General features: G+C 28.4%; 3 protein-coding genes and 1 long non-coding RNA gene across 8 annotated transcripts; 2 read left to right on the top strand and 2 right to left on the bottom strand.

Moving 5' to 3' along the window:
• The first annotated feature begins 4 nt into the window (after nt 1-4).
• LOC132907259 (nucleoporin Nup37) lies at nt 5-1,924 on the top strand. Its single transcript, XM_060960187.1, has 4 exons — nt 5-487; nt 847-1,044; nt 1,119-1,483; nt 1,572-1,924. Exons 1-4 carry the CDS (start codon nt 338-340, stop codon nt 1,822-1,824), a joined length of 966 nt encoding a protein of 321 aa, XP_060816170.1. The 5' UTR covers nt 5-337; the 3' UTR covers nt 1,825-1,924.
• LOC132907270 (uncharacterized) lies at nt 1,075-2,926 on the bottom strand. Its single transcript, XR_009658133.1, has 2 exons — nt 2,466-2,926; nt 1,075-1,491 (listed from the first exon to the last, which is right to left on the bottom strand). It is a non-coding gene; the product is annotated as an uncharacterized LOC132907270 (long non-coding RNA).
• Nucleotides 2,927-3,071: 145 nt separating this feature from the next.
• LOC132907232 (gem-associated protein 5) lies at nt 3,072-9,855 on the bottom strand. Its single transcript, XM_060960118.1, has 16 exons — nt 9,744-9,855; nt 7,944-8,261; nt 7,502-7,860; nt 7,102-7,425; nt 6,780-7,035; nt 6,460-6,688; nt 6,290-6,374; nt 5,859-6,231; nt 5,449-5,734; nt 5,110-5,346; nt 4,885-5,032; nt 4,549-4,806; nt 4,247-4,457; nt 3,953-4,159; nt 3,444-3,879; nt 3,072-3,326 (listed from the first exon to the last, which is right to left on the bottom strand). Exons 2-16 carry the CDS (start codon nt 8,250-8,252, stop codon nt 3,097-3,099), a joined length of 3,948 nt encoding a protein of 1,315 aa, XP_060816101.1. The 5' UTR covers nt 8,253-8,261; nt 9,744-9,855; the 3' UTR covers nt 3,072-3,096.
• On the top strand, nt 9,439-13,067 carry LOC132907256 (lipase 1-like). Of its 5 annotated transcripts, none has more exons than XM_060960183.1 (9): nt 9,439-9,619; nt 9,926-10,074; nt 10,207-10,664; nt 11,503-11,683; nt 11,766-11,880; nt 11,945-12,185; nt 12,285-12,443; nt 12,520-12,747; nt 12,831-13,067. In XM_060960183.1, exons 3-9 carry the CDS (start codon nt 10,542-10,544, stop codon nt 12,972-12,974), a joined length of 1,191 nt encoding a protein of 396 aa, XP_060816166.1. In that variant the 5' UTR covers nt 9,439-9,619; nt 9,926-10,074; nt 10,207-10,541; the 3' UTR covers nt 12,975-13,067. The 5 variants fall into 5 exon arrangements, with proteins under 5 accessions (XP_060816166.1, XP_060816165.1, XP_060816163.1 ...); XM_060960182.1 differs by having other exon boundaries at nt 9,926-10,107; XM_060960180.1 differs by having other exon boundaries at nt 9,926-10,115.
• The last annotated feature ends 1,489 nt before the right edge of the window (nt 13,068-14,556 follow it).

Genomic DNA, 14,556 nt, shown 5'->3' with positions numbered 1-14,556 from the left:
TACGTATAATACGTACTGCCCTCTAGATAGTTTAAATTCGACCTAACCTCATCTTGTAGCGCGCGTGCATGTTTTTTATGTTTATATGAATTGCAATTCCGATTACAATGGAATGTTATATACCATAACAATAGTATAAAAATATTAATGAACCAAAAAAGAAATTCGTTATGATCATTTACCTTTCATATATATTTGTTGATATTTTCTTCGTTGCAATCTCCGAATTAATACAATCCAGCGAGAAAGTTTTATAGGTTATGCCGGTGATTTCTTGTTGATCATAACACGAGCTCATCTCTTATATTGAAGGGAATAATACGAATACGAATACACGATGGATGAAGCTTTAACTACACCACCTACATATCAGTTGCATTTTTCTAAACAGATATATTGCGTTGAGTTATCTCCTTACGAATGGTCTCAACATCTAATTTGTGTCGCTTTAGCTGAAGAAATTGTCATCGGTACTATTAAATTTCAGGTAAAGTCATTGAGTTTCATCATACGTATATTATTGGGTATTTCAATTTACAAAATTTACATAATATACCTGTTTGATATTTTATGAAAATTATTTTTTATGACAAAAAATTAAAAAAGATAATCTACAACTTACCTTCTAATTGGATATAAAAATATATAAATGAGAAAATAAAATAGTATAGTGAAATTTTACTTGTTATCTCTGAAAAACGGTCATAGATGTTCAGAATATATGTTTTAGTTCTATGAAAACGTTAATTACTGCAAAAAATAACAGTTATGGAATATAATAAGATTATAAGAAAAATATTATTTTTAAATAAATAATAACTATTATTATTATTATTGTATAATAAGGATGAGGATGAAACAGTGGAAGATATTGCTTATAAACCTTTTAGAACATTTTGTCATGATACTAGACCACATGCTATTGCTTGGAGTCCAGAAACCTCCTTGAGTGTTGTACCTAAAGTTTTAATGTTCTGTGTTGCTGGAGCAGATTTTAAAATAAGATTATATAGCAGTGATCTGAATGAAAATACTGTATGCCAGGTGAGATTAAAGAATTATAATATATGCAACTTATTCTTTATGAATCAATTTATTGACATTTCTTTTAATACAAGATGGAAGGACACAAGGATTATATAAATTCAATTTGTTATGAAACCGAAGGTGAATTATTGGCTTCTGTGTCTGATGATCACACTTGTAAACTTTGGGCTGTAAAAGAAGATGAAAAATGTATATCTACATTTTACTTAACATCTCCAGGAATGAGTGTGAGTTTTCATCTTGAAAAATCTGGCAAGCTCCTTGTTGGTGAAAAAAGTGGATTGATTCATATGTATGATGTACGCAGTCAGCAAGCAATTATGTCTTTAGATACAGATATTGTTCCCTTAATGTCTATTGACTGGGGACCCAACCCATTAAAAGTTGCAGCTATAGCAGCTGGAAAGCTAATTTTATGGGATATATCCAAACCTAGGTAATGCACTGCAAAATAAATTTAAAAATTAACCAATGAACAAAATAATAATTGTAATATATTTTGTTATAATTTTTGTTACTTTCAGTCCGCCTTTAGAATCAAAACCTCTTCACATTGAAGGAGGTTTAAAAGTAAAGTTCTTCCTTGGCTATGAAAATTTTGTAGCAAGTATAGGCAGACCAGATAATTTATTAAAGGTTACAAATATAAAAACTGAACAAGAAATAATTTGTGGGCAAGTTAAATTAATAGGTGGAATAACGTGCCATTATAAATTACCGTATGTCTGCGCGACAAGTGACAGAGAAATTCGTTTTTGGAAAATAACTTCAAATTAAAAAGAAAAATATTTTAATACAAAAAACCGACTTCTTTACTGATAAAAAAATGTTCTGTAATTATAAACAATTTTTATAAATAAAAAGTCATATTACCTAATTTACCAACATTCACTTAAATAAATTATATTTCATAGAATTATGTTGTAATGTGTTATATTAAATATTCTATAAGACGTGCAATACATTAACTCATTTGCATCCAAGCGCAAATTAATCCGCGCACTGCGGCTGTCTTCTATCACCAAGCGCGGATTATTACGCAATATTCTACAAGAGATATGGCGGTGATAAAATAGAAAGATAAAAAAGATGTCGTTTCACTAACAACTATGAATAGAATTAGATGCTTAGAATTTGCTGAGACGGAGCAAACAAACCGATATATCGGACAAAAATGTGTAAAACCAACAGTAGTAATTGATTATAATCAGAATATGGGTGGAGTTGATGTTGGCGATCAAATGTTAAGTAAATTTCATACTATGCGAAGATGTAAAAAAGCCTATAAAAAAACATTTTTTACCTTATAGATATGATGTTACTAAACAGTTATGTAATTTTTAAATTTCATAAAAAGGATCGAGCTTTTTATATTTTTAAATAACAATTAGTCGAAGAAATTAGTGGCCAATATTTACCAAATATAAAAGTAAGTGAGGCATCTAATGATTCGATAACGCGATATACTGTCAGGCATTTTCCTATTCGGATATTTCCAACTCCAACAAAGGGAAGCAGAACATTAAAGCGATGCGTCGCATGCTTATCTAAACGTACTCGAAGAGGAACGGTCTTTAAATGCCATATTTGTGATGTACCATTATGTATTGATCATTTTAAAGAATTCCACGAGAAATAATATTATTTCATTTCCATTTTAATCTAATTTTTTTTTTAAATAAATAATTTTTACTTTTTTTCTCTGTTACAAAGAATGTAAGATACGATGTTTGCGAGGTAACATTGTCTAACAATCGTTTGGAATATTAAATTTTTGATAAACTCCATGAACAATTCGGATGTCATTTACTGCACCTACGACCGATCGCGCGCGGTAATGGGGACCAGTCGTCAGTTGAACGCCGCTGATACCTTCAAATGGTCCCTTAAGTAAGACCATGACGCAAATGGGTTAATAAATAAAAAATATAAAAAAATAATTGGATGATAAAAATAATAAAGTAGGAGATCCAAGATTGATGATTATCATTAGTATCTAATGTAGTATTTATCAAAAAAATATATCAAAAAAATCAAGTACATGTTTATTTATGTAGTAGCATCTAACCACATTTTGGAAATACTTTCTAAACACTTATTTTTTATAGTTTCATCACACAATTTGCTGCATAGTTCATTTGCTTTGCCATATACCATAACAGGATTTGGGATATAAACTAAATCATTGAGGATCTGATTCTTCTGTTTCTTTAATGTATTTAGTTTTTCCATGAAAGATTCTATATCTTGATCAGTTTTAATTTCTTCTTGCATTTTACCTAAAAACAAACAAACATTTACCTAATAATGAATCAGTGTTAGTTTTTTTATCTTTTATATCTATTATTAATAATTAATAAACAATTTTTTGTTTAAGCAATATTTCTGTAACTTACATTTTGCAGAAGCTAATTGATTTTCCAATTTGCTAATTTCATTTGTTACTGTCCAGTAACTTATTGCTTGTTTATTTAGTGCGTCTTCAAGTAAATGTTCAATCAAATTGATGTAATTTTGTATATTATTATTAATAGATTCTTCGTTTATATTATATACAAACCAATTTAGAAGAGCATAACATAAATAAGCTCGTAAACTAATTGATACAGAATAATCAGTTTTTGTATAAATACTTGTTTCATCCATTGGACTTTTAATATCTAGTTTTATGATAATTTCAATTAAAAAACTCTGTAGATGTTTTAAATCTTTTTGATGTAGTAGTTCAAATTGAGTGATTGTATGTAATGCAGTAACAATATGCTTTAATTTCTGTTCTTTTTCAATAGAGGCTGTTGCTAATGCAACCTCATGACCAATTGTTAACCATAACTGAAATTAGGAATTATTAAACGTAATAATCCAATTCTTTACAATGTTAAAAACTAGATCACGTGAATCTTACCATTTTCTCCTTGTCTGAAATATTGCAAAAACTATTTTGACACAAGTCAGTATAATAAGAATTACAATCACCGCAAACTGTCTCTAAAGTTTGTAATAAACCATAATTTGATTTTCCGTCTATCCATGTTTGAATCAAATCAAGAGTTACATTTCCGTTAATAACTTTTTTAAGTTCTTCATAAGTTAACAAATATATTTCTTGATACTAAAATAAAAACAAACATTTTTCATAAGATAATAATTATTTAAAATAAGGAAAAAACCTAAACACAAAACATATATGTAAATGTACCTTGAGATATGGAAACTTTTCTATTATATTTCGTGCAAAATCATACTCTGAATTTGTCAAAGTTGTAATTATTGCTTGCTCAGCTAAAGATTTACTTGATACTTCATCATTACATAGAAAAGCAATTTCAGCTGCCGTTATTAACGTAGCTGCATCTTTACGGCGTGCAAGGTATTTTACTGTATCAGAAAATTCTCCTAATTTAATATGACTGAAAATAAAATTATATATTACATAATTAAAATTTTTAAATAAAAATATAATTTACATTAAAAAATATATATATAATTAATATAACTTACATGCATGCTGCTTGCTCGAAATTGCCTGAATTTACACTATATTTTGCCCATTCTTTTAATATTTCTGTTAGTACTGGATCATCAGATTCAAGTCTACATCTTGCAAGAACATATGCTTCTTTGTACAAATTTGCAGCCTGAAATACTTCTATAGCTTTGTAGGTTTTATGTATACAAAGTAAATACGATACTGCTTTACAAGGATTGCCTTCAGTTACTAATTGATATGCATATAGTTCACACATATCTTTCCATATTCTGCAATACATTATTGCTAGATTATTTTTACGACGACTTTAATTGCATTTTATAAAATAGATAAATAAGAAAAAATACTTGATGGACAGACTAGCTGAAAGTGAAACAAGAAAGTCATTGAGACGTTTCTCTTTAGCAGCTTCTTCCAAATTTTGTTTGAGATTATCATACCATACATCCATTTCTGTGATTACATCATAGTTATTTCTCTCAATATGAGCAGATTCTATATAGGAATAAAAGATAAAGCAAATATAATATATATAGGTAGCTTGCATTTTGTATCAATAATAAATAACTTACTTTCACTAGTTAAATAAGATATAAAATTTTCTTGCGATGAAAATAATATTGGTACTATATGATACGAAGCATCTTTCTGAACGTCTTCCATATTAAAATTTTCACTTTTCATATTTTTTACGATATTTAAAAGAGAATGAAATAAAAGTGTTTTTTGAGATGCTGTATTAGGACATTTTGAAAAATATGGCCGTCCTTTTTTATTTTTTGTTTCTGTTATCATCATTGTCTTTGACTCTGAAAAAATTGATAAATATTTGTTATTTGTATTATAATAACATATTTTTTGTATTGCCTTTATCAATATTATTGTTATACTTTGTACAGTTTGAGAAATACCTGAAATATAACATTCTGATGTAGCATTAGTTAATTCTAGTAAACTATTTTCAATAGTATCAACAGTTTTATTTGTTTCAGTTTGTTTCTTTTTAGCTTTTTTTGGCAATTTTTTATATACTTTCATTTGTGGCAAATTATAAGCAACTCTCCATATTCGTACCGTAGAATCTGCAGAGCCTGTTATAATAAAATCAGGATCTAATGGACTCCACATGCAACACAATACTGGACCATTGTGTCCTGTATATGTAGCTATTAATTCTTGTGTTCTAACATTCCATATCTAAAAACCAATAGTACTCGTATGTAAATACTTATCTTTACAAAAAATGTTTATTATACCTAAATATATTATTACTTTGTGTCTAAGGTGATATCTATATAGTTATATACATAATTTGTAATACCTGTGCTGTTCCATCGTAACTACCAGATATTAGATGTCCACTTACATGTGGACTCCATGCTAAACAGACAACATTTTGTACATGTCCAGTTAAAGAAGCTACAATTTCATGCACTTTATAAATATTACATTTTTCCTTTAAATTTTCATTATTAGTTGAATCTTCCATTTTTTCAAAATGATCTATAAAATTAGATAAATCGAAAATAAGTATAGTACATGACTCAAAAGCAACAGCTAAATAATTTTTTAGCTGAGAAAATGTCAAGTCTGTTGCTGTACTCTCAGGATGCCAGACTAAGCAATGCACCATTTCTGTAGCAAACTTAGCACATCCACGTGTTTCAAATTTTTGATTAAGAAATGAAATTGTTCTAAAAACAAAAAAATTTTTATTTTCATGGAATTCACACAACATATTTAAAAACATACCCATTTTCAAATCCTACTGCCAAACAAGAAAAATCTGGCTTCCAAGAAAATTCTGTACATTCTTTTTTCAATACAGATGTTGGTTCTAGTTGAGAGAAATTATAGCTTTATAGTAAATATGATATAATAATGTTGCAATCATTTATTAATTAAAAAATAAAAAATACTACCTTCATTTGCAACTTTTTCTGAGTCATAATACACAAGCTCTCCCTCTCCACAAGAGTATAAAACATATTTATTTTTTGGACTTGGACCCCAGCCAATAGTATATATTACACTTCTATGATATTGTCTGTACAATGTAGGTGATTTATTTCCATTTGTATTAAATACACCAATTCGACCTTCATCAGTTGCATAAGCCAATAAATTTTCTTTTTCAGGATGCCATGCTATCTATTAATTATGTAAATTCCAATTTTCTAGAAAGTATAATCTAGAAAATGTATTAAAAAAAGACTTTTTGAAACTATTATATAGGTCTTACCGCACGAATTTTTCCCTTAATTTTTTGCCATAAAACAGTTATATCAAAAGTAGTATCATGTGCTGCTGATAAATTCCATAATCGTAACATTGCATCTCCAACACCAAATGCAATATGTGAAGTGTCTAATGGGCAAGCAGCCATGCAATAAACAAATCCACTTTGTGTAAATATATCATAATCTATTTCAACATTATTTTCTTTTATTCTACAACAAATAATTCTTCGATCTTGTGCCATAGTCCAAATTGTATGTCTACAATCAAAAATTTATAATTGCTTCATAATCATATTTAATCATAAATTATATATCTATAAAAACCTTTGTTTTGTTCTCCAATTTTCTTCTGAAATGTCTTGGGTATTTGGTACATGCGCAATACAAAATAAACCTCTGCCGTGATGTGCATGTATTACTTTGACGCTATGTTTCCCTTTTACCATTGTTGATAAATCCCAAGAGATTAATTCACCCCAACATGAACTTGCAAGCAATAGTCCAGGTTCTACCCAGTGAACTACTACCCAATTACCTACAGAAGCATTTAATTTACTTCTATGCTGCTGAGAATCAAGAGGTGCTGAAGGCAATGAAATGACAATTTCATAACGTCCATCTCCACCAGCTTTCCAAATAAAAATTGATCTACACATTGCAAGTTTAAAATGAATACATTAAAACTATAGTTAAAAGCACTTATTATATATTTTTTTTAAATTACCTATCTTTCCCTCCTGAAGCTAACAGTAAATCTTTATTTAAATTTCCTCTTAGGACATTATTTTCTGAAGGACACCATGATAAGCTAACTATTTCAGTATCATGTCCTCTAAGTTTGTAAACTACTTTCCCTTTATCTTGAAAATTAACAATATAAACTAAGCCACTCTTTGAGCCTACGGCTACAAGATGTGGATCATGAGGACAAGAAGAAATATAAGTAGGTATCACTTTTCCTAATGAAATTGAAGAAACAGTATTAAAATAGGCATTCCATGATAATACATAACCATCAGAAGTTGCTGCATATATAACATAAGGATTTTTATAGGACCATTCTACGCCTATTGCTTGTTTATCCTGAAATTAAAAAATATTTTAAATATAATATCATTATAAATTTATCATATATGTATATTAATGTAGAAAAATTTTTACATTACATTTTCTAAAAGATAAGTATAAGTTACAGATAATGTTTCTGAATTCCATATTTTAATTGCGTTATCATCTCCTGTGGAAGCTATTAAATTAGCATTTACTTCTTCAAACTGAGGAGTAAATGCAAGACATGTCACCTTGGATTTGTGACAATGCTTAATAATAGAGTATTGTAATATTTTATCATTTTCATTAAGTTTACCAATAACAATTATATTTCTAGCACCCCATGCTATAGTACCATTAAAAGAACAAGCAAGAATATTACTTAAATACCAATTTGGTGAGGGTGGTAAAGTTACTTCATTCATTTTTATCAGCTGAAATGCAAATGAAAGACAATTTCAAATACAATATTCACAAGGGAACTTTGGTAACCAAAAAATTTTGATCTTCCTTTTTTATTAATTTTCGGGTTTTTAGTATAAAAACACCCCTTGAATGAAAGTAGATATTACTCTATTTCCCAGTACATCTTCAAGAGTATAATAGATATAAAAAAAATGGTTAGAATAAAAATTGAATGTTTTTTTGTGCTTTATAAGATGATGCTATTAGAATAATAAAAATTTGCTGTTTAAATAAAAAATCCACTACCACCGTTATTGTGAAAAATTTAAAATCTTCTGTCACATCGAAAATTATGTAGAATAAATGCAAATGAATATATTAAAAATGTTTTATATTATTGGATAATGTGAACGAATCTATGAGTGCTGTATATGATATAAAATTCCGAAACATCATTGTATTTATAAGTACACATGAAAAGCTATATCAAAGCAAGAAATTTGCAAGATCTGTGCATTGGATTATTTATGTTTGAATGTCAGATATCATTGTTATATTTATATAAACAGAAATGTTTTATTGCGTTAATAGCATCGTCTTATAAAGTATAAAAAACATTTAATTGTTATTATAACCACTTTTTTTTATCTACTACAGTTTTAAAGATACACAGGGCAATAGGGTATCATCTATCTCCATTCGAAGAGTGTTTTCATCGTGAAACACCGAAAATAGGCAAAAAAATACCCGATATCTTTTTTAAGTCTGCTACTAGCCAACACAACTTTTTAAAAAATCAGAATTTTCAGATTACCGGTTTTTTCTATCAGAAGTAAGATCATATGTTTATAGCTTTTTAAGGTTATGCGGTTCTTATTTGACATTCACATTGAGTAGTTTGAAATAAACGTATGCGTAATACATTGGGAGTAATATAATTTAGACTATCTTTATAGAAGTATTATATTTATAGGTCTTCTTTGAACAATTAAATGTGTTGATCAAACGAAATAAAATTATGACAAAATAATTTGCCGGCTTTAAGAAAACGTTTAAAACATACATATACTTACTTGGAAGTATATAGTATTCTATGAAACATTTATTTTAATGCTTTTGTTTTAAATCAATATTTCATTTACAAACCTTAAATAACGTTCTTAAAATCTGTTATATCAATAAAAAAGTAATAAAGTGAATATCCTATATCGACAAGCACATATGAATATCACAGTTTTATTCCATGATACATATAGTAATATAATTATTAATATGAATTTATTCACTATTTAAACAATTAACAGTGTTAAAATAAGTGTTTGACATACATTTGTTCTGATTCCTTAAAGACTAGTGTATTAGAAAACAAGAGACATTATAATACAATGTATTTAAAATTTTCATAAACATAACCTCAAACATAAACATAATCATGTTCTTAAAATATATATTTTCTATCTATCATTAATCATAATTTTGTTTTTCTAATAAGTAATGAAAATAAATATTACCTGCAAATATTATCTATGATTCGTGAATTCTGATCATTACTATGAGATTCAATTGTATTTTTGAACCTTATATCAAAAATGGAAGAATGATTTAAAACAATATTATGGTTTGATTTGTACATTTTTTTGTATCAAAAAAATGTATATCAAATATATACTTATATAAAATATTTGTATTGTAGAAATTAGAGATAGCGAATAAATTATCAAAATTAAAAATAGTAAACAAAGATATAAACAATAAGTAAATAAATATTAGAGAGACTTTTGATTTTCACATAAAAAATTTATTTCGAAAGTGAATAAATTATCTAAAGTGATAAAATGTAATGTGTGATGTATGACATATTTCAGATAACTAGATGTATGCATGTAATTATTTTTCTCTCTACTCGCGAAGTACGGTAGATATACTATATAGAAGACAAAATATGAAAATTTTACTTATATCGTAAGCTTTCAGATCTTACGAACAACGGAGAAGCATTGAATTTTAGTATAATTTAAAACAAATTAATGAATTAATTTTTCAACATTGAAATGGACCGTGAATCATAAACTGTGATTAACGTACAATGCCTGAAACTTATTCATAGTGATAAAGATTGACGCGAAAGAGGATAACAAATATGTACATATACTTCATCTTACGGAGAGTAACTTGAGCGGCAGTATCACCACATCTTTGTTATTAAATATTTCAAGTAAAGTGTTTTATATGGAGCTTTTTCTTTTGTTTCTTTACTGTTAAACATTTCAAATAAAGTGTTTGTTTCGCTGTTTTCCAACATTCTTAGAATGAAAGCTCAGATTGTCATATTTTTATCGCTATGTGCTTTCTCTTCTGTGATTTTATCAAATTTTAATGGAAAATTATTTCATCGTAATGAAGATCCCAACCCAGATGAGGAACTTAATACAGTAAGTAGAATTACATTCTTCATTTTATTAATTTTATCGCTATTAAAGATAAGAAAAATTGATTACAGAAATAAAAGATACTTGCATCGTTTATTGTTTGATTACGGAGTAGCATACTTACTTAACTTATTTACCAGTGTAAATAATAACCAATTATATGTAAAGTGTTCGAGAAAATACACCTACTATCTAAAAGCATGTTTACTTTTTGTGTACTTTTTAAATACCTTTTTACAAACATTCGTAATTATTATAATTGAAAAATAGTTTACAGTAAAGTGGTTTAAATTGAAAAGTTTCTGTACTACCTATTACACATATTCATTTTTTAAAACTGTAAATTGCAAAACATGTTATGTTTCCTAATTAGTACACGAACTTGTATGTTTATTTACTGTTAATTAACTATTTGGAATATACTTATCACATTAACATGCTTAATGCATGGTGAAATAAAATGCAATGGTAGTCAAATTTTTTTATGATATAACACAATTTCAACATATAAATATCTATATACATACATAATTAAGAATATTATTCTTTTTAAGTAAAATACGATTCTCTCTCTTCTTCTAAAAAAATTGTTGTCGTTGTTATTGAAACAATTAAGCACGTTATAGTATAATAATTAATATTTTCAAATGCATTATAATTCGATTTGTGCGTAGATTTTTACGATTCTGGATAGATTTTTTAAAGATAATTTTAACTGTTTAAGATGTAGATAATAGTATAATATGCATAATATAATTTTCCTTTGTCCATTGTGGTATTTTATATTTTTGTAGTTAGTGAATAATGATTATTCATTATTAATTTGAATAGTTTATTTTAGCTGCAGATGATAAGAAAAGACGGTTATCCAGCCGAAGCACATGTAACGTTAACGGAAGATGGTTATCTATTGACGATGCATCGGATTCCAGGGAAACCTGGATCTCCCGCGATTTTCTTGCAACATGGTCTGTTAGGTAGTTCTGCAGATTGGGTTATATCTGGAAAAGGGAAATCTCTCGGTACAAAAACACAAATTGTTTTTTGGTTTACAAATACTAATTGATTTTTATATCATATAATAATATTTCTTCTTTATTGTAGCTTATTTATTAGCTGATCGCGACTATGATGTATGGCTCGGAAATTTTCGTGGTAATACATATTCAAGAGCGCATGTCTCCTTATCTCACAAAGATTTAAAGTTTTGGGACTTCAGGTACTCGTAAAAAAGAAATGATTGATAACGATAATTATTACATTAATAGTAACAAATTTTTTAGTTGGCATGAGTCAGGTATCTACGATCTACCGGCAATGATCACTTACATCGTAGAACTGAAGGAAGATTTTTTGAGAGCGTATATTGGATTCTCAATGGGTACAACATGTTTCTATGTGATGGCTAGCGAACGGCCGCAAATAGCAAGACTGTTGCAATCAACGTACAGTCTTGCTCCAGTAGCATTTATGAAACACGTAAAAAGTCCTTTACGATATATAGCTCCGCTTACATATAATAAGGTAAAAAGGATAATAAATAATTAGTAAATAAATAACTCCAATGATATTCTCAACGCAACGTCTAAATTTTCATTGTAATATTTTTATATTGATTTTTAGATAATTTTCTCTCTATTGGGAGAAGGTGAGTTGTTACCGCAAAATAACGTTTTAAAATTCCTATCAAAATATTTATGTACCTTCGGATCCTGGGAGGAAAAAATTTGTGCTAATTCGCTGTTTATTTTTACTGGGTTCGACAAAGCGCAATTTAATTATGTGAGTATACAATGACTTATGTAGAAATTTGCTACACTAATTTTTGATTATTTATGCAAATCTCGGATCGTTACAGACGCTGTTGCCTGTGATTTTGAACCATACACCAGCTGGTACGTCTTCGAAAACCGTGGTTCATTATGGCCAAGGAATAGAATCTGGAGAATTCAAACAATATGACTATGGTGCAAAGCGAAATATGGAGATTTATAAGAGCAGCGAACCACCTAAATACAATTTATCAAAAATTACAATGCCAATCACATTGTTTTTCAGTGATAACGATTGGTTATCTAGTCCTGTTGTATGTATTTCATAAATTTTAATAGGATATAGATATTTAAATACTGATATTTTTTTGTTATAATTTTACATTTTCCGATTTAGGATGTGATGAGATTAAGTAAGGAATTACCAGAGAAACCAATTATTTATAAAGTGCCATTCGCGAAGTTTAATCACATAGACTTTCTGTGGGCTACAAACGTTGTTGAGCTAGTATATAAAAAGTTGCTTGATATGCTGAACTAGTCTGTGAGATATTAAAAACATGACAGACTTAAGCATTGTTTACTATTTAATATATGCAAAGGATACATTTATAGAATAAAGAATATCTTATTACACGTGTTCCGATTTTTAATACCTTTCATTACTTTTATTTATAATTTATTACAAAACAATAAAAATTTAATATAAAATAAATGTCACATATTACAACTTAAATTTTACAAAAATACTAAAAATTTCATTTTTAATGTATTATTGTAGAAATCTTCCTAAACAATAAACTAGCTTCAGGATCGAAAAAAAAGATTTTCTTTGCACATAAACATGTGTTTACGTATAAATAAAATCTTATGTACAATGGAACAATGGAAACCTTCAGCTACCTGTTTGTCCTAATATTCTTTATTCCTTTTACGAGATAGCTGTAACGTGTAAATGGCTTTGGACGTGAATAATCTGGTCAGCCGATCGGTTCAGTGGTGCATCCTGAATATTAACCCAACTAAGGTATTTGGCGTCCACCGATGTTACGTAAAAAGTATTGATGTCATAATCTACAAATCGGCCCATAAAGCCATGGCCTACTTGGTGAAAATTTCAGACAAATTTCTATTCCACACGACAAAATATTACATCAATGTATCGAATAATAAACTAATTTCGCAATATTATTTCAGCTGTTTGCTTGATTTCAGGCGAATTCTATTGATATTCATTATCATTCAAATCGACGAATATCGCTGGTTTGTTTTACGTTTCATCGTTTTTTCTTACAAAAAGTATCTAATAGAGGAGTGGTCATTTTCAAGGTATCCCCAGAGCACCTGTACACTAGACGAGAATTCTAGTGTCGATAGGTTCTGTTAATGATTGTGTAATGGAAAAACACTGATGGCATCCGAGGGTCCCCCAGGGATATACCAAGGATGCGACTTTACATACGGGCTTGAGATTTTATTATGCGTATCTGGACAACATCCTTATTGCATCACGTGATAAAAACGAATGTCTTTGATCATTCGTAATTGTGTCTTTTTTTCAGATCAGCAGGAGATCGTTGAGAGAACAACCTATCATGGTGTTTATTTATCACGAACAGGAAGAAAGGTTTTTTGGCTGTTAAGAAACTAGAAGGTCATTTCTTGAGAAAGTTGTCCCATAACAGGATTTTCCAGATCGAAAGCCATAAAATTCTTCGAATGATTTCTTGGGGTTAGATAATTTGGAACTTCTTTACGGTTACTCAAGTCTTTGTTATATTCTTGATATATACCGACCATACTGATTCAGAAACGACAAAGGAATCGTATTAAAACCGTATTGTGACCTACCGCCTGCGATCTTTAATGCATTCAGATGTATGTGCTAAGTGACTTACTATAACGCAATACACCGTTTATAATACACCAATGATTCGGTAACCATAAACGGATAACAATGAACTTTATGTTTATTCCAATTATATGACCATTATTCGAGTTAATAATTTAATCCTAATGAGGGAAATCCGACTTCCTGAAAATTTATTTTAGAAGATTTTAATGTCACATTTTTAATTCAAAACATACTATTATACATATACATACATATATTATAAAAGGAA

This window comes from Bombus pascuorum, chromosome 5 (genome assembly GCF_905332965.1).
Source record: "Bombus pascuorum chromosome 5, iyBomPasc1.1, whole genome shotgun sequence".
NCBI lineage: Eukaryota > Metazoa > Arthropoda > Insecta > Hymenoptera > Apidae > Bombus > Bombus pascuorum.
The sequence above is the reverse complement of the archived record's forward strand: the minus strand, read 5'-3'. Positions and strand labels throughout refer to the sequence as shown.

Excerpts from the sequence above, each read along its gene's own strand:
- LOC132907259 (XM_060960187.1), top strand. The coding sequence starts at position 338 with ATGGATGAAGCTTTAACTACACCACCTACATATCAGTTGCATTTTTCT. Across the intron at positions 488-846 it reads TCGGTACTATTAAATTTCAG|GATGAGGATGAAACAGTGGA; the intron begins GTAAAGTCATTG and ends TTGTATAATAAG. Across the intron at positions 1,045-1,118 it reads ATGAAAATACTGTATGCCAG|ATGGAAGGACACAAGGATTA; the intron begins GTGAGATTAAAG and ends TTTTAATACAAG.
- LOC132907232 (XM_060960118.1), bottom strand. The coding sequence starts at position 8,252 with ATGAATGAAGTAACTTTACCACCCTCACCAAATTGGTATTTAAGTAAT. Across the intron at positions 7,861-7,943 it reads ATACTTATCTTTTAGAAAAT|GATAAACAAGCAATAGGCGT; the intron begins GTAATGTAAAAA and ends TTTTAATTTCAG. Across the intron at positions 5,033-5,109 it reads ATCTTATTTAACTAGTGAAA|AATCTGCTCATATTGAGAGA; the intron begins GTAAGTTATTTA and ends ATTCCTATATAG.
- LOC132907256 (XM_060960181.1), top strand. The coding sequence starts at position 10,542 with ATGAAAGCTCAGATTGTCATATTTTTATCGCTATGTGCTTTCTCTTCT. Across the intron at positions 10,665-11,502 it reads CAGATGAGGAACTTAATACA|CTGCAGATGATAAGAAAAGA; the intron begins GTAAGTAGAATT and ends AGTTTATTTTAG. Across the intron at positions 12,748-12,830 it reads ATTGGTTATCTAGTCCTGTT|GATGTGATGAGATTAAGTAA; the intron begins GTATGTATTTCA and ends TTTCCGATTTAG.